This window comes from Cynocephalus volans, chromosome 13 (genome assembly GCF_027409185.1).
Source record: "Cynocephalus volans isolate mCynVol1 chromosome 13, mCynVol1.pri, whole genome shotgun sequence".
In the NCBI taxonomy this organism is placed as follows: Eukaryota; Metazoa; Chordata; class Mammalia; order Dermoptera; family Cynocephalidae; genus Cynocephalus; species Cynocephalus volans.
In genome coordinates this window covers 32,767,404-32,792,833 of record NC_084472.1, presented here as the reverse complement: position 1 = coordinate 32,792,833, position 25,430 = coordinate 32,767,404, and the positions used below count along the sequence as shown (strand labels likewise).

The 25,430-nt window shown below is 35.0% G+C and overlaps 1 protein-coding gene across 3 annotated transcripts in view; it reads right to left on the bottom strand.

The window, feature by feature from the left end:
- Window positions 1–25,430, bottom strand: part of KIAA1328 (KIAA1328 ortholog) — a 357,584-nt gene that overhangs the window by 222,491 nt on the left and 109,663 nt on the right. For all 3 annotated transcript variants that reach the window (XM_063077081.1, XM_063077082.1, XM_063077083.1), the window contains exon 6: window positions 8,855–8,982. In XM_063077081.1, the coding sequence (XP_062933151.1) occupies window positions 8,855–8,982 (128 nt within the window). The remainder of the gene's footprint in view (window positions 1–8,854; window positions 8,983–25,430) is intronic.

The window sequence follows — 25,430 nt, the reverse complement described above, 5'->3', positions numbered from 1 at the left end:
TTGATTGGCAGCATTTTTTTTTTCTGTAGCTCTTTGAGTATGCCATTCCACTGATACTGCCCTCCATTGTTTCAGATGAAAAGTCCACTGTTAATCCTATTCTTGTTTTATCTACAGGCTTTTTATTATGTGAGGAGCTTAGTAGTACAAAGAACATGACACCTTCTTTAATCTGGTTTCTCTCTCAATTAGAAGTACAGTGATGCTTCTGGACAGCCAATAAAATATGGGCTTGTTACAACAAAGTGGTACTATAATTCAAAGACAGCTTAGCATTAGATAGAATTAAGAGTCATATTACACATTAAATAAACATTAAAATGCATAAAATAAAATAAAATAGAATTGGTAAGGAGCTTTATGCTGGTAGTTCAACAAAAAATACTTAACCAAAAAACACATGAAAATAATCACAGAATAGGAAGTAGTCCCAAGACTTTGTGATTCTAAACACTACAAAAACTCTTTTAATAAAACTATAGAGACAATAGTGATAGAAATCACCAAGAGACATTAAACACGTAATCAGCAATGATTTATCTTTAGTATATTTCAGACTCCTGAGTAGTCCATAATCTAGACCTACATTAGGGACAAGTAATCATGGGGAAAATGGAAAAGTTTCTGTAACGCCTTTACCAGATCAGAGGGGCTAAGATTCCTCAATACTGACGAAGAAATTGCCTGTGGCTAAAAAGTGAGAATTTACCCATTTTAAGGAAAAGAGAAAAATTCTAAGAAAAGTTTAAATCTCCTTATACCTACCCACCAAAATAATGCAGAGTTGAGAAAAATACTAAGGTAGGCTTGCACACCAATATTTTCAAACTGGAGTGGGAGAAGCTATTCCAAATTCTGCTTAGGCATTCTCTTAATACACAGAGTACTGAGGAAATGCAACATTTCTAAAATGGTACAGTCTATCAAATAACACAAAAATAGAAATTATAAACATGGTTCGAGGTGACACTGTGTAAGTTTACATTCACCATAAAAGAAATAACTCTCAAATGTGATAGGAAAAAGCTACACTCTAAAGTATCCTTACAAAGACAGCAACACCAGGGTCCTAGGAAGGAGCCAAGGGCAGCCCCTCCACCTGGGAGCAGGCAAATTAGTGCACCAAAAACACCACTTCCCAACAAGTGGCCTACCACAGCCACAGCCACAACCACAACCACTGCCACTGCCATGGCTGCTGCAAAAGTGGCTTTATGCCACAGCAGTAGCCACAGCCACTTGACTGCATTGACACAGAGAGTCACCAGCAGATACCGGAAAAAGAGGAGGACGTCTCTTTCCTCAAAGCCCACTCCAGAGTAATAGAAGAAGCAACTGTTCTATCAGATGACCAGACATCAACACAGAATACTAGAAATACGAAAACCCAAGAAAATATGACACAAAAAGAATACAGTAATTATCAAATACCAGACCTTATAAAGCAGGCAACCCTTGAAATGAATGAAAAGGAATTTTGAGTAACAATCTTAAAGAACCTCACTGAGATATGAGAAGACCCAGACAACATAATGAAATGAGAAAAAAAAAAAATCCAGATTACGAAAGAGAAAATTTACAGACATTAATACCTTAAAAAAGAATGTAGCAGAACTCATGGAACTGAAAGATTCACTCAACAAAATAAAAAATACAACTGAGAGCTTAAGCAGCAGGCTAAAACAAGTAGAAGAATTTCTGATCTTAAAAATAGTCTTTTGAAATAATCCAGCCAGACAAAAAAGGAAAATACATTTTTTTAAATGAAGAAAATCTAAGAGACCTAGCAGACAACTTGAAACTTACAAACATTCAAATTATAGGTGTTCCAGAAGGGGAGGAGAAAGGAAAAGGCATGGAAAACCTATTCAATGAAATGATAATGGAAACGTCCCAGGTAGAGGGAGGGACATGGATCTTCAGATCCAGGAGGCTCAAAGATTCCCAAATAGATTCAACTCAAAAAGATCCTCTTCAAGATACTTTATAGGGAAACTGACAAAGCTCAAAGACAAAGAGAATCTTAAAAGAAGCAAGAGAAAAGCATCAAGTCACCTGTAAGGGAGCCCCTAGCCAACTTCTCAACAGAAACTCTACAGGCCAGAAGAAAATGGGATAATATATTCAACATACTAAAATAAAAAACTGCCAGCCAAGAATACTAAACCCAGCAAGACTATCCTTCAGAAATGAGAGAAAAATTGTTTATTTTCCAGATAAACAAAAACTGCAGGAGTTCACCTCCACACAACCAGTCCTACAAGAAATTCTCAAGGAAGTCCTGCATCCGGAATCCAAAAAAGGATAATCACTACCACGATTACACAAGAAAGAACAAAACTCACTGGTAGAATAAAAATGCAAATGAGAAAAAGAAAGAAACTGAATCTTACCACCACAAAAATCCATAATGACAATGTAATGAAGCCCCTGCTTTATTTCTGATCTTAGTAATTTCAGTCTTCTTTTTTCCTTGGTCGGTCTAGATAACGGTTTGCAAATTTTGTTGATCTTTTTAAAGAATCAACTTCTGGTCTTGTTGATTCAAGAGAAAAGTTGCTTTTTAATTCTCTATATATTTCTGTTGTAATCTTTGTGATTTCCTACTTATATTTGCTTTTGGCTTAGTTTTCTCTTTCTGTTTTCTTAAGGTAGAAGTTCACATTACTGATTTGAGATTTTTCTTATATTTAATATAGGTGTTTACAAGTATAAATTTTCCTCTAAGCATTGCATGAGCCCTGCATCCTATGAATTTTGATATGTTGTGCTTTGATTTTCATTTCAAAGTACTCTCTAATTTCCCTGTGATTTTTCTTTTTACCTATTGTTTATTTAGGAGAGTGTTGTTTAATTTGCACACATTTGTGTATTTTCTAAATTTCCCTCTGTTATTGTGGTCAGAGAACATAGTCCCTACGATCTTAATCTTTTTAAATATATTAAAACTTGTTCTGTGGCCAAAAAAAAACCAAAAGACAATGTTAAAGCTGCAAATATCACAGAGCTATTGTATGTACCGTATATTTTTCTTCTGCACTCAATAAATTTTATTTTGAGTCTGGTAAAAAATAAAAATTTTAAAAAATGATTTTCCACCAAAACTATGTTTATTAGATCTTCCACACTGAAGACTAAGATACTATGGGTAAATACTACTTCTTAAGATGAGATAATAGGGGAAATTTATTGCATTAAATGCTCACCTCAGAAGAATGGAAAGATGGAAAGTGAACAACCTAACACTTCACCTTAAAGAACTAGAAAAACAAGAACAATCCAAACCTAAAGTTAGCAGACGGAAAGAAATCATTAAGATCAGAGCAGAACTGAATGAAATTGAAAACCAAAAAACAATACAAAAGATCAACGAAGCAAAAAGTTGGTTTTTTGAAAAGATAAATAAAATTGACAAACCATTAGCATAGCTAACAAAAATAAGAAGAGAGAAGACTCAAATAACAAAAATTAGAAATGAAAAAGGCGATATTACAACTGATTCATCTGAAATACAAGGAATCATTCGAGACTACTATAAACAACTATACGCCAACAAATTTGAAAATCTGGAGGAAATGGATAAATTTCTGGACACACACAAGCTCCCAAAACTGAACCATGAAGACGTAGAAAATTTGAACAGACCAATAACAATAAAGGAGATTGAAGCTGTTAGCAGAAGGCTCCCAACAAAGAAAAGCCCAGGACCAGATGGATTCACAGCAGAATTTTACCAAACATTCAAAGAGGAATTGACACCGATTCTTTACAGACTATTCCAAAAGATTGAAACGGACGCAAATCTCCCAAACTCATTCTGTGAAGCAAACATCATCCTGATACCAAAACCAGGTAAAGATATAACCAAAAAAGAAAACTACAGGCCGATATCCTTGATGAATATAGATGCAAAAATCCTCACTAAAATACTAGCAAACAGAATACAGCAACACATGCGTAAAATTATTCACCAAGATCAAGTGGGATTCATCCCAGGGATGCAAGGTTGGTTCAACATACGCAAATCAATAAATGTGATACACCATATTAATAAAGTCAAACACAAGGACCATATGATCATCTCTATAGATGCTGAAAAAGCATCTGATAAAGTTCAGCACTCATTCATGACAAAGACCCTCTATAAGTTAGGTATAGAGGGAAAGTATCTCAACATAATTAAAGCCATATATGCCAAACCCACAGCCAATATCATCCTGAATGGGGAAAAGCTGAAAGCTTTTCCTTTAAGAACAGGAACTAGACAAGGATGCCCACTCTCACCAATCCTATTCAACATAGTGTTGGAAGTACTAGCCAGAGCAATCAGAGAAGAGAAGGAAATAAAGGGCATCCAGATTGGAAAAGAGGAAGTCAAACTGTCCCTGTTTGCAGATGACATGATCCTATATATCGAACAGCCTCAAACCTCTACAAGAAAACTGCTGGAATTGATAAATGATTTCAGCACAGTAGCAGGATACAAAATCAACACACAAAAATCAGTAGCATTTCTTTTCTCCAATAGTGAACATGCAGAAGGAGAAATCAAGAAAGCCTGCCCATTTACAATAGCCACCAAAAAAATAAAATACTTAGGAATTGAGTTAACCAAGAGGGGAAAATCTCTATAATGAGAACTACAAACCACTGCTGAAAGAAATTAGAGAGGATACAAGAAGATGGAAAGATATTCCATGCTCTTGGACTGGAAGAATCAACATAGTGAAAATGTCCATACTACCCAATGTGATATACAAATTCAATGCAATCCCCATCAAAATTCCAAAGACATTTTTCTCAGAAATAGAAAGAACTATCCAGACATTTATATGGAATAATAAAAGACCACACATAGCCAAAGCAATGCTGAGCAAAAAAAATAAAGCTGGAGGCATAACACGACCTGACTTTAAGCTATACTACAAAGCTATAATAACCAAAACAGTATGGTACTGGCATAAAAACAGACACACTGACCAATGGAATAGAATAGAGAATCCAGAAATCAACCCACACATTACTGCCATCTGATCTTTGACAAAGGCACCAAGCCTATTCACTGGGGAAGGGACTGCCTCTTCAGCAAATGGTGCTGGGATAACTGGATATCCATATGCAGGAGAATGAAACTAGACCCATACCTCTCACCATATACTAAAATCAACTCAAAATGGATTAAGGATTTAAATATACACCCTGAAACAATAAAACTTCTTAAAGAAAACATAGGAGAAACACTTCAGGAAATAGGACTGGACACAGACTTCATGAATACGACCCCAAAAGCACGGGCAACCAAAGGAAAAATAAATGAGATTATATCAAACTAAAAAGCTTCTGCACAGCAAAAGAAACAATTAACAGAGTTAAAAGACAACCAACAGAGTGGGAGAAAATATTTGCAAAATATACATCTGACAAAGGATTAATATCCAGAATATATAAGGAACTCAAACAACTTTACAAGAAGAAAACAAGCAACCCAATTAAAAAATGGGCAAAAGAGCTAAGTAGGCATTTCTCTAAGGAAGATATACAAATGGCCAACAGACATATGAAAAAATGCTCAACATCACTCAGCATCCGGGAAATGCAAATCAAAACCACACTGAGATACCATCTAACCCCAGTTAGGAAGGCTAAAATCCAAAAGACTATGAACGATAAATGCTGGCGAGGTTGTGGAGAAAAAGGAACTCTCATACATTGTCGGTGGGACTGCAAAATGGTGCAGCCTCTATGGAAAATGGTATGGAGGTTCCTCAAACAATTGCAGATACATCTACCATACGACCCAGCTATCCCACTGCTGGGAATATACCCAGAGGAATGGAAATCATCAAGTCGAAGGTATACCTGTTCCCCAATGTTCATCGCAGCACTCTTTACAATAGCCAAGAGTTGGAACCAGCCCAAATGTCCATCATCAGATGAGTGGATACGGAAAATGTGGTACATCTACACAATGGACTACTACTCAGCTATAAAAATGAATGAAATACTGCCATTTGCAACAACATGGATGGACCTTGAGAGAATTATAATTGAAACAAGTCAGGCACAGAAAGAGAAATACCACATGTTCTCACTTATTGGTGGGAGCTAAAAATTAATATATAAATTCACACACACACACACACACACAAAAAAAAAAAAACTGGAGGGGGGGAAGAAGATATAACAACCACAATTACTTGAAGTTGATACAACAAGCAAACAGAGGGGACATCGGTGGGGGGGAGGGAGGAGGAAGGAGGGAGGGAGGTTTTGGTGATGGGCAACAATAATCAGCCACAATGTATATCGAGAAAATAAAATTTAAACAAAAAAATAGAAAAAAAAAAAAAAGATGAGATAATAGGGTAACAGACACACATCAGTGAAATACTTCATCTAAACAGAACAAGTAAAACACCTCTCTAGAACCCACAATAAAAAACTGGTGATGCTCAATGAATTACAAAATGAATGTAGAATGTATTCATCTTTTAGGCAAAGCAAGAAAGAGAATGGGGAGAAAAACTAAAAAAAACTTCACCTTGTAAATGAAGCAATTTCTTTTCAAGGAAATGGCAGAAGTCAAAAAAGAAAATCATAAGTTAGGGCACTTTCCTGGAGAACTGTAAATTTAATAAAAGTATAACCAAAACCCACAATATGCAATTTGAGCCAGATGGCAAAGAAGAAACAGAACAAGTCTCTCTCTCAAAATCAAATAAATGCCTAGTGAAAAATGAGCTGCTACCATCTCCATCAGAAAAGGAGAAGGTGAGGTGAAAAGGTTTTTTTTTTTTTATTTTGAGAACAAAATTTTATGTTTTACCTAATATTGTAGCTTCTTACAAGGAAAGAAAATAGTTTTCCCCCATCTCTAGCATATTTGTGCTTTGGTTTTCAAAAATGTGTATGAGTTATGTTAGATTAAGAGCCAGGAAGAGTTAGTTATAGAAACAAGAATATTTAGTCAAATTTTTCTTATCTTTCTTCAACAAACTAAGAAGCCAGTCAGACTGGGTTCATATTTTGGCTTTTCCAACTTGCTAGCTGTATGACCCGGTCAAGTCACTCATTCTGTCTCTGGGATTCCTCCTCTATAAAAAGATAATAAACTACCTTACCTCATTGGTTTAGGATTAAATGATTTAACATGTGTTATGGTACATACACTGTATGTACTACATAAATATAGTTGGCCTACATTTTCATTCTAGCACTCGTGATTTTTTTAGTTTTCCCCCTCAAGGTTAAGGTTAAGGGAGTCATTGATAGACATCACTGGTCTCTAATGGAAACTCCAAAGAATCAGTAGCTTAAATATAAATCACTAATACCTGAGAAAGTTTTATTTTCCCCAATTTCAGAAGTAGATAGGAAAAAGTTTAGGCCTTCTTATCTAGAAGTCTTTAGAAGCCCCTAGTGACTATTTCTTGACTCTCAGTCTATATCCTTAATGTTGTAAGACTCTATTAATACTGGTACATAAAAGGTTCATCTGCCTCCCCTCCCATACCTTTACCAAATGTGTTGCCCTTCAGTTTTGTGCCCTCTACTCACACTTATGTCATGCAGAGCATGACGAAAAACAAAATGCAAAAAACAAAGGTCAAAAATGTGATCTTCAAGCTACAATTTCTAGTTCTGCCAAGAGTAACAGGCGAGGGCTACCTTAAAAACTGCCTGACCTGTTTTCAAAGTGGCAGGGAAAATTCACATAAACAATCAAGACTAGCTGCCAACCTTTCTCACCTCATTCTATAACCTAGGTTTCCAGAAAAGAGAACAAAAGAAAATATTTCAAATTAGAACACAAACCATTCATAATTTAGCTATCTCTTAAAATTTTTTGACTTCAAAAAATAGGATATGTTAAAAGTCTCAGCTATACTACATTCCAGCAAAATTATTATTACTACTTTTTAAAATAACTTTTCCATATGTGCAAACTTTAGGTTCAAAACTGGAATTCCCTTTGCCAAAACCCTTAATCCATTTGAAATAGCTGTCTCTATGCTGAATAGCAATGATGTTCTTTAGAAGATTTGCAAAAACTCTGATTAGGACCTGATACTATTCAAAGGGGATAATAACACTTTACTACATTATCCATATTTTTGACAGTTAATGACTTTGACCCTATTATACAGTTGTTTCTACAATGTTTTCATATATAAGGATTATCTTTATACATTTGATATACTCATATGAATATAAAATGAGATCATGTATCAGTTGCTAGAAGGCAAGAAATTTGTCTTTAGTGCTTGTTTCACATTACAAATGGCAAGGTTCATGAACATTTAATTATATAATATTCATACATACCATTTGGTGATATGTATATAAATGTTTATATATAAACACTCTCATATTATACATATTTATGTGACTAATACATATATGCAAACATATGCAAAATATTCCAATGTTCTCCAATTAGAGTTTTTATAAGTCACCAAGGCACTTTTATTATTCTCAAAATTGTAAACATAAGTTAGGAAAGGCTCATTAGTATTTTCCATAAGGACACTGAGTAACTAACAGCACACCTAATCTTCTTCATTAAGTAACAGAGCACTGTTTTAACATTCCTCCTGTGCTTTCAAACAATGGGGACCTTCCCCTAGTGATCCACAACCTGCTTCAAGTAATCATTCCTGACCTCTAGGCCCCAGAACAGGAGAGGAAAGGGAAAGAGGGAGGTAAAAGACACCAAAGCTCAATCACATGCTATATTTATATGTTTTAAAACAATATTATATACTGTGAGACAATGAACATAAAAGGCAAATGACTTTTCTGACACCTTGCTGATCCATTAAATACAAAAAAAGGTAAGAATAAAGATGCTTACCTGTTGTTCCTGAATTCTAGCAGCACCAAGTTCTGAGAGAGACATGGTGAGCTTCTCCTGCTGTTCTGATAGATATTTCTGATAGAGGCTTAGAAGTTCTTGGCATTCTCTATACTGGAGCTGAAGAGGTGAGATTGCAAGTTAAGGGAAAAAAGCAACTTAAAAAATTGATTCAAACTGCATCCATCAGTGCTGCTTTTCAGATTCCAATAAACAAAACAGACAGAAATGGAATGATATTTGGTGAAAGAGTAGGTGAGTATAAATTCCTCAGATGAAAACAGTATATGTATCTCACCAAAAATCATGAAACAATAATTCACAAAGACAGTAGCAATGGTCATCCCATTTGAAGAGAAACTTCTCTCTCAATTCTTTAAATTTGAATAAATAAAAATAAATGCAGATACATGTAAAGGAATCCCTATCTAATACCATATTAAGCCTGAAAACGGATCGTTGATCTAAATATAAGAATTAAAACTATAAAAGTCTTAGAAGAAACCATAAAAGTACATTTTTATGGCTGTGGGCTAGGTGATGACTGCTTAAAAGCACAAGCAACTCAAGAAAAAATAGATAAATTCAATTTCAAGATTAAAAATTTTTGTGCTGCAAAGGCCACCATTTAACTGAAAAGACAACTCCCAAAATGAGAGCAAATATTTGGATATCATATATATATGATAAAGGACTGTTATACAGAATCTAAAAAGACCTCACACAACTCAGCAATAAAAAGACCATTAAGCCAGCTAAAAAATGGGCAAAGGCTTTGAATAGACATTTCCCAAAAGAAAATTTACAAATGGCCCAGAAACACCAGAACAGATGCTCAACATGTTAGCCATTAGGGAAATGCAAATAAAAAGCACAATGAGATATAACTTTGCATCCATAAGGGTGCCATAATCAAAAAGACTAAAAATAACAAGTGTTAACAAGGATGTAGAGAAACTGGAACCCTCTTACATAGCTAATGGGAATGTAAAATTGTGCTCCTGCTTTGGAAAATAATTTAGCAGTGTTTCAAAAAGTTAGAAGTAAAGTTACATATACCCACTCCAAGGTATAGATCCAAGAGAAGTGAAAACATATGTCCACACAAAAATTCATACATGCATATTCAAAACAGTATCATTCATAACAGTGAAAAAGTGAAAACAACCTAAATGTCCACCAACTGATAAACGGATAAGCAAAATGCAGGCTATCCATACAATGGAAAATTATTCAGCCATAAAAAGGAATAAAGTACTGCTATATGCTACAGCATGGACGAACCTTAAAAACATTATGCTACATGAAAAAAGACAGACACAAAAGGCCACATATTGTATGATTTCATTTATATGAAATGTCCAGAATTGGCAAATTCATACAGACAAAAAGTAAATAAGTGGTTGCTATGGTTTGGGTGAGAAGAAATGGGAAGTAAGTACTAATAAGTACTGGTTTGGGAGGGAAGGAGATGAACATATTTTGGAATTAAGATAGTGGTGGGTTTTGCACACCTTTGGGATTATACTCAAAACCATTTAATTGTATATTTCCAAAGGGTGAATTTTACTGTATGTGGATTATATCTCAATAAAACTGTTAAGAAAAAATGTGGGGTAGAAATGAACACTGTTCTGGTAAATTCCCAACTATACTGAACATAAAGGGATTATAATTTGATTTTTGTCTTGTTTGTTTTGCAAAACATCAGTTAAGTCAATGTTTCGTTACTAAAACCATCACTAGAGAATTTTCTGCCCATATATATTCCTACATTTTTTATATTTTGTTATAAAGAACAACATGTCAGTCTAACCTGGGGTACCCTCTCACAGCTCCTAAAGCCTGCAAAGTGCTCAAGATGAAGATACTAAATGGGAAAGGTCACCTAACTTCATAAATCAGGTGTCTGGGAGACAGAGAGTTCTATCCAAGAGAGAACTCTGTTCCTTATCTCCCACTGTGGTAATCTCCTCCCCAGGCTCCTTTTTCTTCAGATCATTTCTGAATCCCCCCTTAACACTTAATTATGTATGCTGTTGTTATAAAAATTACTGTCCAATTGGATTATTCTGTACTTTTATAACAGGTCATCATGATTAAGAGTGGGAAGAGTATTTCTTAAATGTTAAAAACGATGACTAATTTCAGTATTCCTTAACATTTTTATAACCTAATCATTGCTTCTGGGCAGATTTCTGTTCTAATAACTTCTGCCAATCATGACTGCATAAATAACGAATTCCTTCATTATCCTCATTATTAACCTTTAACAACAACAACAAAAAAATCAGAGATAGCTTATGGAAGACGAGCTGGTTCACAGTGAAAGGATGTTATTAAGCTTAGAGAATACATTAATTGGAAGAGCTTGTTGAATACTCAGAATCTTGAAAAAACAACAACAACAACAACAATAGTATGAATGGTAGTCTAAATAAGCTAATAGGTTTTCAAAGTCAATCTATGATAGACCAAGCTAGTTTACATTTCCATGCTTTTTGTCAGCAAGCTCCAAAAAACGGGAATGATTTGTGGTGGTCCCAGGAGTCTCTGCCAGCTATTCTGTAGATAGAAAGAAATTTTTATTCTAGCTGTTACCATAGGCAGTAATTTTTATAGTAGATGAACATATTAGGCTGGTCACAGAATATGAATTTTACTCTGGAAAAATTAAGCACAATCATACAGCCGAGGAGTTAAATGTCAGCATTTGAGATAAATTATAGGCAAATTAATTTAAACACATGCTATGCAGCAGAATATTAAAAACAAGAAGTCCTACCTTTATCAATTTTTTATTTCTTTCTTGATTCATTAGATTTTAAAATGCCCCTCCCCCCCTTTCCTCCCTTCCTAACTCAATGAGACTTCAACCCTCCATCTGATGAGAGAGATTTATGTTAGGAAAATGTGGGTAAAATGCCTTCTTCACTGATTGGGGGATACAATGAAAGAGAAGACACGTTTAACTCAATTCTGCCCAATTGACAAAAAAGAATGCAATAGATGTAGAAAATTGAACCTGACAGAAGGTGTACACCAAGGTGCATGAATTTAACACAATGGAGTCTCTGTCCAATAACAGTCTAAAAACTGAGAAAAATAGCAGTCATCACAACCTCTTCAGAGAAAGAAGTCTTCACAGGATATCATAATTATAAATCAGTACTAAGCAAGATCACATCAAAACCTAAACATCAAATTAATTAGCTAAAATGGCTGCCCCAAAATGGTCATTTTACAAGGTTTAAAGGCTTAACTCTAAAATGTATTATATAGAAAAATAAAAGATCAAAGCAGAATAGATAGTGAGATTAGTGAAGGAATAAAAACTCTGTGTGAGAGAAAAATCAGAGGATGAGAGAGAAAGGATCAGAGACAGGATATTCTACTAGCAGGCTGCCAAAGTAGAAAGAGATTGTCTTAAGCTGGAAGAATTGGAAGAATTCCTCTGGCCTAGTTGAATTCACTCCACCACCCTACCTTACCCTAGTCTCTGACACCTGGGATACTTGGCTCTGGTAATTAGTAATCCTGATCTAATACAGAACCAAATGAAGGAAGACCTCTGTGAGAGAAGAAAAGGTGAATCACTAAATTTTTTAAAAAATCTCCTTTTTTGGAACTAAGGCTCCTTGGAAAAATGGCTGAATCCTATTCTAGGGTAGGGAAAACACAAAGTGAGTTGAAACATCTTGTTATGCTATAGTGCAAGAAAGTGTTCAATGACAAACAGATGGGAGCTTGTCACAGGAATAGGAGCTAGCCTGAGGGGGATTCTCATTAGCCAAATTTGGGACAATTTGAGCACTGAAATAATCACTCTAATTAATAGAAAACAGAATAAATAAAACTTCACCAGTTCATAGAGATACTTCAAAAGGGGAGAAAAGGGTGGAAGAGAAAAACATGAAGTTCTCCTGTAGAGAAGAATGCTAGCTAATTACTTAGAAGGAATCGTCAAATTTTAAAAATCATCATTTTAGAAACCTCAGTGTAATAACTAATTCAGCTGAGGATCACTAACGGTTACCAAAACGATTAGGTGCAAGGTTAATGAGTAAGATATTCATAAGGTGTCAAGATTACTTACTTCTATCAAAGAAAACATTCCTTTAAATGGCAAAATCTGGTGGTTACCATCCAAAGAAAGTGAATTAGGGATCACTAATAGTGGAAAAATGGAAATTATGTACCTTCTAATGCATGAAGTAGGCGACATCACTTATGAAATAGTCTTTTTAATCTGAATATAATCAAACCTGTGAACCTAACTCCCATTTCACAGGAATTAGAACAAATAAAAATCCAGAATGTGGGAGATGTTGCATAATACTTGGCCCTAACTCTTCAAAAGTTCAATGTCGTGGAGAAAAAGGTTTGGAGTAAAAGGCTTATTCTAGATTAAGAAACCAGAGACACAACCAAACGCAACCTATGAATCATGATTGGATACTGATTCAGGAAGAAAAATAGCTATAAAACACATTCTTGGGACAACTAGGGAAATTGGAATATGGATTCAGTAACAGTTGATATTATGGAATTATCACTAATTTTCTTAGGTATGATAACGTGGTTTATAAAGCAAAATGTTCTTATTATTTGAAGATGAGTCTAAAGTATTTTAAGAATGACATGACACCTGCCACTTTCAAGTGATTCAGTAAAGAAATAAGCAAATGAACTTTTATATATGTAAGTAAATTTGTGTAATTAAATAAATTATATCTATATAAAATTATATTTTATATATTACATTTATATATTTATAATGACATATACACATTTATATATAAATAAATATAAATATGAAAGGGGGCAAAGCAAATATAGCCAAACATCAACAATTGTGGACTCTATATAGAAGGCACACGGTTGTTCACTTTTAATAGTCTGTCAACTTTCCTACATATTTGAAAATTATAATAAACAGTTGCAGGAAAACACTTTTTTTGTTTTTGTTTTTGTTGTTCACATTTTTTGTGTCTTTGTTTTTCTATTACTCAGTTTCTTCTTGTCTTCCTACTTTTACCACAAGTTATCACGGGAGGAGAAACTAAGGCATCAGGTCATCCTCCTAAAAGCTCTCAGCCTTGGTCATTTAAGTCACATGACAAACTGTTACTATGATCTGATGACATACTAACTAGAACCTGTCCTTTGAGCCAGGAAGAGGCACATCCAAGGCAGCAAAAAAGGCCTGCCAAGCTTTCTTCCAGTCATTTAATAACTGCTTTCTGGATACTATGTAACAGGCACAAGCAGAACAAGGACAGTAATGCAGAGCAAATAAAAGCAGAGACTTAGGTGTCAGTCCAACATTCTTAGCTCAAATCTTATTCTGGTACTTAGTAATAATATAACTTTGGGCAAGTAACTTCTTTGACATACTCATCTGGGAATAATAATACCTACCTCACTTCACAGGGCAAACTATAAATATAAATGAGGTAATAAATGAAAAGCACTTAGCATAATGCAGGAACAAATATACATGTAATACATTTTTTAAAAAGACATCAAGGGCCTTAGAGCGAGAGCGAGATTTAAACAAATAAGGATAACATGTTCTAGGAAAGACATTTATATACAAGGTACAGAGAAGATTTTTTTTAAAAAAAGTGGAGGTGATTGGTTCACTTTGACCACATTGTGGGGAAGTCAGGAAAGGCTCCAGAGAAGATGTGACCCTGAAAATGAATTTTGGAAAAGGAGTCTATAGATGTACCAAGCAAGTAGGGTGGGAAGTATCCTTGGCTGAGAGATCATCAGGAGCAAAGATGTGGAGAAATGAAATTAATATGCACATTAAGGGAAATGCAAGTAGCACAGCATGGATGGTTAACTGGTCATGAGAGTGCCAAAATAAGTGAAGAGGTTGCAGTGACCAACAGGAGCCAGATCTTCAATATTACCCTAAGTTATTTAGATTTTTATTTCTTTTTAAGTCATTGATGTCTTGCAGTCAATTTGCATTTTATAAAGATATCTCTGGATTTGGGGGCCTAAGACTAGAATCAAAGCAATGAGTTAGAAAACTGTTAAAAATCATTACAACAGTCTAAGCAAGAGATGAGAGGGGTATGAATTGAAGTAATAGTGGTAGGAGGTGTGTGGGTAGGTGTGTGTGTGTGTGTGTGTGTGTGTGTGTGTGTGTGTGTGTGTGTGTGTGTGTGTGTGTGTGTGTGTGTGTGTAAGAAAAATTTAAGGCACTGTCAGCATATAAATTGGTTTACAAGATATACAAGGGTACTTAAAAAGTTCATGGAAAGATTCACATTATCTTTTTTTTTTTATTGAACATATTTATAGGGTAGTTTGTTGTCTCAATACATGCATATACTGTATAATCTAATCAGAATAGTATATCTATAATCATTTATATAATTTATAATCATAATTATAATTTATATAATTTATAATCATTTGTAATCATTTATCATTTCTTTGTGATTGTAACATTCAAGATCCTCTTTTCTGGCTATCTTGAAATATATAATACAATGCAATATTATTAGCTATTGTCACCCTAGGGCACCAGAACTTACTCTTCCTATCTAACTGTAACTTTGCAATTTTGTACCAGACTATCAGCCTTTCCCTGGCCCCCTTTCCCCACTAACTTTCTTTGCCTCTGGTAACCCCTATTCTACACTCTCTTCCTCTCTTTTTCTTAACTGATGCATGATAATGGTATATGTTTACGGAGTACAATATTTATGTACATTCACACTGTGTGCAACGATCCTATTTAGGGTGCTTGTATATCCATCACCTCAAACGTTTGTCACCTCCCTGTATTAGGAACATTCAACATCATCTTGACAATCTATTCAAAGATACACAGTACTTTGTTGTTAACTGTAGTTCCCTATATTACTATATAACCCTAGATCCCATTATTCCTCTCTCTCTAATATTTTTATTCACTGACCACACTCTCCCCATCCCCGTTCACCCTCACCAATCTCTGGTAACCACTATTCTACTCTCTACTTCTATGAGCAAATAAACCCCTCTGTTTTGATAAAGTTATGCTATTTTCACATCAGAGAAAGAAACTTCAGGAAAGACAAAGATGTTTTATTCATGATCACCAGAGGTAAAAATAGCTGACCATCTGGCTCCAATTCTAATACAATCCATTAGTCACAAGATTTCCAGGAAAACACAGAATGCAAAGATTTTCACTATGGCAGGTACTTCACTCTGGATACCTACCTACTATATAGCATATAAAAATAGCATACATTGTTTATTCTGCTTAGAATGTTCTGCCTGCCCCTAATCCTAGGAAATTCCTACTTGTCCTTTAAAGCTTAGTTTTTGTTTTGTTTGCTTTTGTGTTTCTTTTCCTCCTCTTGCTCTGTAATGCTCACCGAATTTTAAAAACTTAGATTTTATGTCATCTTCCTCCAAGCTTTCACTGACCTCGCAGACAGAGTTAATCAAATAGCATTTAGCTAAAATTATTTGATTATATTATTATCAACTGAAGTGGACTATGTGTTCCTGGAAATCATAGTATATTAATCTTGGTATCTCTCTAGCACACAGTAGGCACTTCAAAAATGTTAGAAGAATGAGTAAAGGAGCTACTATTGAATTCCATGTTAGCTATGGGTTTGGAATTGAAACAAACTATAGATAGACCATGTGGCGTTTATTTATTAATTATTTATTTTTTGGTGGCTGGCCGGTAAGCGGATCTGAACCATTGACCTTTGTGTTATAACACCACACTCTAACCAACTGAGCTAACTGGCCAGCCTCATGAGGCCTTTAAACTAACCAAGAGGATGCCTAAAAATATTGATTCATAAAAAATTTAAAATTTTTCTTTCCTCACAAGATTTCCCATCTTGAAACAAATATGGCTTATGACCATGTCATATTCCTTACCTCACAATCATTTTCCTTTTCTCTCCTTTGGAAAAAAAGTACACATTTTCTGAGATAAAAAGCAAGGTCCAAATTATATATCTAGTTTGGTACTCAATGATAACATATATTGCTGGTAAAAGAAAAACTGATTCCAAGATGAAGTGGTTAGCAGAGTTAGACAAGAATTTCACAAAAATATTTACACCTGTTTATTAAATTGTGATATGTGCTGAAGTACAACCCACTGATACATGTCTAAAATCTTCCATTTAATTAAAAGAGAAATTTATGGCAAATTCAGTGCAATGCTACAGTTTTTTCAATTTCCTGATGACAGTAATCTTTTGGGAAGGGTAACAAATCTTTAAAACAAACGGGAAAACTCAATGTTCTGGACAATTACAGAGGGAAAAGAGGAGCCCAATGACCCACCTATCCTCTTCTGAACTCTACTCATTCCATCTAATCAACATGAACAAAAACATGAGCCATAGAAAGATATCTAATTAGAGTATTTAACTAGCTCCTTTAGAGTTTTCTAAGTCCCTACCTTGTTTCCTGCAGAGTTACAAAACAAGATGGGGCAGACACAGGCTTGGAACTGTTATGCTTTTGATTCTGTCTTTCGCTCAGGTCATTCATTAGACCCTATGATTTTTCAGGAAACCACCTACACAGTGGTGGCCCGAGGTTTATTTCTCCAACTTCAGAGATAATTACACTTACTTAAAGTTTATATGCAGGTATCCCAAAAAGCAGGCTATCAATGTGCCAGATTGATCAAAACTTTTATTTCTTCTTTTTACAGTTTCCTTTTCACATAATACTCTAAGAGAATATACATTTCCAAGCATTCACTGTAGATATTAAAGACAAGGTTACAAAAACATTTCTATTGAAAGCCATGCAATTTCTCTTGCTTCTAATCTGCTTAAAAAATTTATCTTTTGTTTAAATGTTCCATGTTTCAGCTAGACCCGAAGGAGAAATACCTTCCACATTTGGAAAAGCTGCTTTAAATCAATTCAGCTTTTTATGAGTTATAGGAACTAACCTAGAATTGTAGAAGAAAAAGCTGTTATCATACCCCCTCCAGAAGTTTCTTTATAAGGTGAACTGTATAACAATGATTAGCACTTGGAAATTTCCAATTTCATAAAGGACAAATTCCTGACAATACAGGCCACTGAAAATGGTCCGCACACCAAGCTCTCTAAACCTGAAAGACTGATCAGAGAAGCTGTGTGAATAACAGTTTGTGAAGCAGAGCTAAACATATCAAGCTGGGGTCTACCAGCTCAGCCATAAGGAACAGACTAAAAGCTCCTTAAAAAGAAGTCACCTCATTCTGAGGCCTGTTTTCAAGCAGAAGAGATTTGTTTGTTCAGTTAAATTAAAACCCTCCGTGAGCTATCAATTTCAATATATACTTCTCTTTTTCATACTGTTGTATTTGTCTCCTTGAACTAGTTATGCTGCTATGTAAGACCATTTATTTCTGAGTGGAAATGTAAACTGAGATTGAGGTCCCTTAATCTTCTCTTTTCCCAACTAAGTAATCCAGTGGCACTGATGTGTTCCTCATATATTTCATCTTCTAGCTCTATCATTTCTGTGCCTGTCACCTCTTTCTTATTCAGATTCCTTATCAGAGTTGTCTTGTAAGAAGAAACTATCATCACCTATCTCACAATTAAATGCTTATTACCAGGAACAGGTGCCTGAACTAGAGTATCTATGGATGGTTCAGTATAAGCTCTACTTTGCAGTGGGGGCAATTCTAAGTGCTTTTAAGATACCATATTTAATTCCCATTAAAAGAAAAAAAAAAAACCCTGAGGTACTATTATTAGACTCATTTTACAAATAAATTTGCAGCATAGTATGGTTGACAATTTATCTAAGAATACCCAGTCAGTAAGCTGGGATTTGGAATAAAGTCTTAGAACCACTAGACCAGTGTTTCTTAAAATGTAATGTACAGAGAAATCACCTGTGGGTCTTGTTAGAAAGCAGATTCTGATTCTGTAGATCTGAGGTGGGGCCTAAGCTCCTATATTTCTAATAAGCTTCCAAGCAATGCTGATGTTGCTAGTCCAGGGAGCATATTTTGAGTGCATATTATCTTTAAGAACCATTCTCCATGTCAGTGGTAGAAGGCCAATCCTCTTCCTGTACATTGAAGTGTAATGTATTATTAGACTCCTTTGCTTCCTCCCTTTAATCAATCTTTAGAATATGTTTGTGTGTTTGTTTTATATGTTTTGGTCAACTGTTTTTGTTTTGGAAGGAAGTATATAGAAAATAAAATATTATGCAAAATAACCCATTATCTTCTTTAAAGGGAAGCAGTATTGTGGGTTTTCAGAGCACTATAATATTTCTGTTATGGTTGACTACTGAAGTAATAACAATTGGCAAATATTACTTGTAGGGTTTAAGAATTTATATTGAGGGAAGAGTCTATGAGAAAAAATAAACAACCACATTTACTCTCTTCTACTTTCAAATAGATAATCTATCCTCTATCTTTCCCGAGCACACCTTTGAGCCTAAGTTGACAGTACCATTTCTGAATCCAGTTTAACATTGCCAGACCATTAGCTACAGCACTCTTACCAGAGTTGCATGCACTTTTTAATGCAGTATGAAAATTCACCCAATATCAATAATCCTAAGTAAAAATCAAACGAATTTGAGAAAATAGTATTCAAAACTAGAGTGAAAAGGAAGGTTCTTATACAATAGAATCACATCTAACATTTTAAGGTTAAATTAGAAAAAACAGTAGAAATACTTCATTACTTGCCTCTTTGAAAATGACTGAGGCTACTTGATCACAAATGTAAATTACTTCTTAGAGGAAAATTAAGTAACTTCTGTGTGGAGGTTTATTATCTAAACTCAGCAAATGTTGCAATGACTGAAGGCAATAAAGCTTTTTATGAACAACGTTCACTTCATTGGTTCCTAATATAATTGCGCTTATGTGGACTGTTTAGAAGAATGATATGTAAAAAATTGGTAAAGAATCAGATTATCTGCCTGACTCTCCACTCAAGAAATGTTATGGAAGACTGGCCCACAACAATCAAAGACAAAAATTATAGAGTATCACTAAAATCAAGGAGTTGGATTTTGCTTTACTATTTTAACACTATTGACTACTAAATAAATTAATCCAAGAAGCAATATTTAGAAGAACAATCTTTTAAATTGAGGGCTAGGTTATTACCTATACATGCTTAACAGAATTAGACCTACTACAAAATTTAAAAGTAATGAACAGCATAGTTAAAGCCAATTCTTTCTTTCTTTCTTTTTGGTGGCTGGCTTGTACAGGGATCAAACCACGGACCTTCATGTTAGCAGTGCCATGCTCTAACCAACTGAGCTAACTGGCCAGCCCCTAAAGCCAATTGCTTTTATTCTATTTTTCCTGTGTATACGTATGACTGTTTTAAGCAATTATGCTAGGAGGCAGAAATTTTCCATATTTAGTCTGTCTACTAGTGATTTTTCTTGAAAAGTATGTCTCAGCTAAATCAGTTCACCTATTTTTGCATTGGGAGGAGGGAAAATATCCTCTTTTGGACATATATCTTTTGTTAAATATCCCCCCCACTTCCTCACAACTCCAACCTCAACACATCATTCCCTCAGGTCATGGCATTCAATAATGTTGAATGAAAATAAATGAATGTTTTCTAACACAAACTTCTCCCCCTGGGCTCCTGATTTCATCCTCTTTTATTTTTTTATTTTTAAAAATTTTATTCTAAATCCCTTTTGCAAATCTTTGCTGAGCTAGGTATTCTTTTTGCTTGGTATTTAGACTGACTTAGGACCTGAAACCAAAGAAGGCAAATGGCCTCGTTGGGCCCATTCCTTTAACTCAGCACCAGAATTTCAGATTTGTACGTTTTACCACTCAGAAAGTGTATTTTAGCTAACTAGAGGAAGCACATACTGAAAACTAGAGAAAGAGCTTTTACCCCAATGCCTGAAATAAGCTGTTCTTGTTCATTCATGACAGACCCTGTCCGCCTGAGGAAGAAGCCTCTGAGCTTTACAGAGCCAAAGAATAAGCTGAAGTGGAAACAGAAGCTTCTAAGGGAGCTTAGAAGCGCGCCCATCTTGTTTTTTCTCAACTTCTTTTTTCCCTTACCTGTCTTGTTTTTCTCTCCTTTGTCTTTACTTTTTTATTTTTACAATATTTTTTTTTAGGAATACCTTAAATGATTTATTTTGCTCACATATTCCTTTTTATATATCCATAGAAGTGATATATAATTGAGTTAATGTAAATAAAAAAGTTCTATTTCAATAAGTAACAATAAAAATTTTAAGTGATGAGAAAGCATTGCCACAATTTATTTTTTATTAAATTCTTTTTTTTATTGGTTACAAATATGCACGAGATAGAGATACAAAGCTGATTGTCACCCCTCGTGCCCAAGATGTGAAGGCCAGATCCATAATGACAGCATGCCCATTACCACAAATTGCGTTTGTACCCCATGTCCCCCACCCAGTTATTCCCACTCTCCCTTCCCCTCCCCCCCCCCAGTCCACTTTGAATCCCAAGGTATGGTCTCTCCCTCTGCAAATCCAACGCACCAGTGTGGTCTTTCTTTCCTTGCTTCTTTCTCTCTTAGCTACGAGTGAGTACATGTGGTATTTATCCCTCTGTGCTTTGCTTATTTCACTCAACATAAGTTTCTCCAGGCTCATCCATGTTGTTGCAAATGGGAGAATTTCATTCTTTTTTATGGCAGAGTAATATTCCATGGTGTATATATACCACAGTTTCCTTATCCAGTTATCCATTGATGGACATTTAGGTTGGTTCCAGGCCTTGGCTATTGTAAACAGAGCTGTGATGAACATGGGAGTGCAGGTTTCCCTTCGACATGATGATTCCATTCCTTTGGGAATACACCCAGAAGTGGGATTGCTGGATCATAGGGACGTTCTAGCTGTAGTTGTTCGAGAAACCTCCATACTGTTTTCTATAGTGGTTGTACTAATTTACAGTCCCACCAACAGTGCAGGAGCATTCCCATCTCTCCACACCCTCACAAACATTTGTTTTTCACCATCTTTTTTATTATAGCCAGTCTAACTAGGGTAAGGTGGTATCTCAATGTAGTTTTAATTTGCATTTCCCTGAGGACTAGAGATGTTGAGCATTTTTTCATGTACCCGTTGGCCATTTGTGTGTCTTCCTTTGAAAAATGTCTATTCAGCTCCTTTGCCCATTTTTTAATTGAGTTATTTGTTTTTTTTACTGTGTAATTGCTTGAGTTCCTTGTATATTATGGATATTAATCGCCTGTCAGATGCATAGTTAGCAAAAAATTTTCTCCCACTCTGTAGGTTGTCCTTTCACTCTGTTGTTTACTTTTCTGTGCAGAAGCTTTTTAGTTTGATCTAGTCCCATGTTTATTTTTTCTTTGTTGTTTGTGCTTTCCAGCTCATGTTCATAAAGTTATACAATGTAACTGATTTTCATAGCCCTATCCCCCCTTCCTCTCCCCCTTTACACCCCCAGCAACTTCAGTGCTGTTCTCTTCTCTTAAAAAGTTCAATGAATTATTGTGATTGTTGTATCTTTTTCTGTTATTTGTTTATCTATTTATTTTTATTAGCTCCCACATAAGTGAGAATATGTAGTATTTCTCTTTCTGTGCCTAGCTTATTTCACTTAACATACTTTTCTCTAAGTTCAACAATGTTGCTGTGAATGTCAGTATTTCATTCTTTTTTACAGCAGAGTAGTATTCCATTATGTAAATAAATATACCACATTTCCCTTATCCACTCATCCAATGATGGACGACATATAGGTCCAAGAAGAAATTAAACAGGAAATCAAAAATTTATTGAAACTAAATAAAATAATGACACATCATACCAAAACCTGCGGGATATTGCAAAAGCAGTACTAAGAGGGACGTTCATTCCAATAAACGTTTGCCTACATCAGAAGAATAGAAAGACTGCAAATAAACACCTTAACGCTTCTCTTAAAAGAACTAGAAAAACAAGAACAATTCAACCCCCAAATTAGCAGACGTAAAGAAATAATTAAGATCAGAGCAGAACTAAATGAAAAAGAAACTCCAAAGACAGTACAAAAGATCAATGAAACAAAAAGTTGGTTTTTTGAGAAGATCATCCTCTTCTATATCATTCAGGACACTGTCCTGTAAATTACTCTTTCTCATGATCTCAATAGCTTTTGGCTACTCCGCGTAAGCCTTCAACTAAGTGCATCCTAAGAAAAGCCCTCCTCAAGCAATGCTTTCTTCGTAAGATGCCAGCATCTCTCCTCCTCATCATTACCAAAATTCTCAGAAGATTAACCTATGCTTATGGTCTCTAATCTTCATTTCCAGTTTACTTTTTGGCCCAATACAGTATGTTTTGCTGTACCTCACTCTATTTACACTGTATTCTTGAAAACAATATATTAATTGCTAAATATAACAACCTGGTTTCAGGTTTTATCTTCCTTGCTGGCCACTTTCTCCTCCCTCAAAAGATCTCTCCTCCCCTGGTGTCCTAGTTACTGGCCCATTCTGCTTCTTTCTTACTGACTGCTCCTTCTTAAATCTCTTTCACAGACTTGCCTTTCTTTACCCACCACTAAATGCAGACATTCCCTAATATAATGCCCTAGAATCTATTCTATATTTATTGACTCCCCCATGATCTTGTATTTTACTACAGCTTTAACTTTAATATATATGCTGGTGATCCCCAAATTTCTATTTCTTAACTATTCAAGAACAGTGGTATGACATGAGGTTCTATAGCAGTCCCACACTACAAACACGATTATTATCCAGTAGAGTATGCACACATCTTTGGCACTATACGGCTTATAAGATAAAGGTAAGATAACTGATAACTCTTCAATTTCTCCAATCATTTTCAGAATGTTCAATCATAATGTTGGATTTTTACATTTAAATAACAAAAGTTAATGCTCCAAAAAGTTTTAACATCCTAATACTGGTTAGAGCATCATCATAATATTGTTGAATGATATCACTTTTTATGAAGAAAGTGCTACCAGTTTCATACCAGTTTCATTTGAAGGAAACATGAAATTTGCTTTACTAGAGAACATATCTTAGTTCCTGACTTGATTACCCTTTGAAGTATATCCAAAATGGCATATGGTATAATACAAATGAACTGAATTAGGGTAATCTATATAAAATAATAGAGAAATCACACTGAATAAAATTAAGAACTACATTATCTAACAAAATAAAATTTCTTTTTCTCCAACTGTCATCAACAAAATTACAGTAATATTCAGTAATTTTCTAGTTCCATCTAAACCTTTGCTCAATAATTGTTTAAAAGTTACTTAAAAGCAATAAAAAATGCTAAATAACTCCCCACACTGGTCAAAATCACTGATATGACCTATTTATACTAATGGAATAAAGATTACCAGCACTACATTATTTTACTTGATTTAACATTTTCAATGATTAAGCAGTTTGTCTATAACTTACCTCCAGTTAAGGTAAAGGCTCTGAAATATACCGAGTAAACCATATAGAATGACAAACTGTTTTAAGATATGCAGATCACCACATGGGCATCAGAAGGTATCAGTGCTAAGCAAATCAAGGAGACATCTAAGGAAGGCTTAATAATGAAAGTAATTGTATACTTAAATACTGCAAACAAAATTTTACTTCCTATATACAAGGCAAATCTATTCATCCATAATAGAGATCTATGCACAGTTGGATTACAGCAGCCTTCATAACCTATAACAAGGGTTAGGTACTAATTATCTGATACTCCCTTTGAATATACAAACTCCAAACAAACAAGGCTGGCACTCTGTGCATCTCTGCGCTGGCACACGGTTTTATGTAAAGATGTTGATGGACCCTGATGTTTGTACCGAGAGAACAGTCTGTGTAGCAATGTAACAAATCTTGGTAAGGCCCAGGGAGGTAAATTTGCTTTGGCTGTCATTTCTAGGGCTGCTTCCTGGAATAAAATTTGGCAACATTCTGTCTCTCGAAGTTGGTAGAAAATTTTTAAATTTATGTATGTGTCAATCCAATTGCCTGTTAAATCTTATTAAATAGTAGAAGTCATGATATCGTAGCTAAAAACATTCACTCCTCAGAATACTAACATACTCTCAGCTATAGCCACCAAGTCCTAACATACACAAAAGACTGATTAAAAGTGAAATGCAGGGCCGAGCCCGTGGCGCACTTGGTAGAGTGCTGCGCTGGGAGCGCGGTGACGCTCCCGCCACGGGTTCGGATCCTATATAGGACTGACCGGTGCACTCACTGGCTGAGTGCTGGTCACGAAAAAACGACAAAAAAAAAAAAAAAAAGTGAAATGCAAGGTCCACTGGGTGGCGCAAGACTAAGCTACACTAAAAATTATTCTGGGTTTTGTTTTCTCAATTAAATAAATAAATTTAGACTACAAAATTAAAACAAATAAAAGTAACACTGCATAATTTAGCTGTAGTTTTCTACCAAAATGCTTATAACTGTAACCATAAAATGATGGTAATTTACCATACGTGCTGCTGCAAAACTAAGAAAAGCACTGGTCAGTGCTGCTGCAAAATGTGAACCTACTACTCCCCCTGGTGCCCATGGAACAGAATTGCAATAAAATAAAAAGT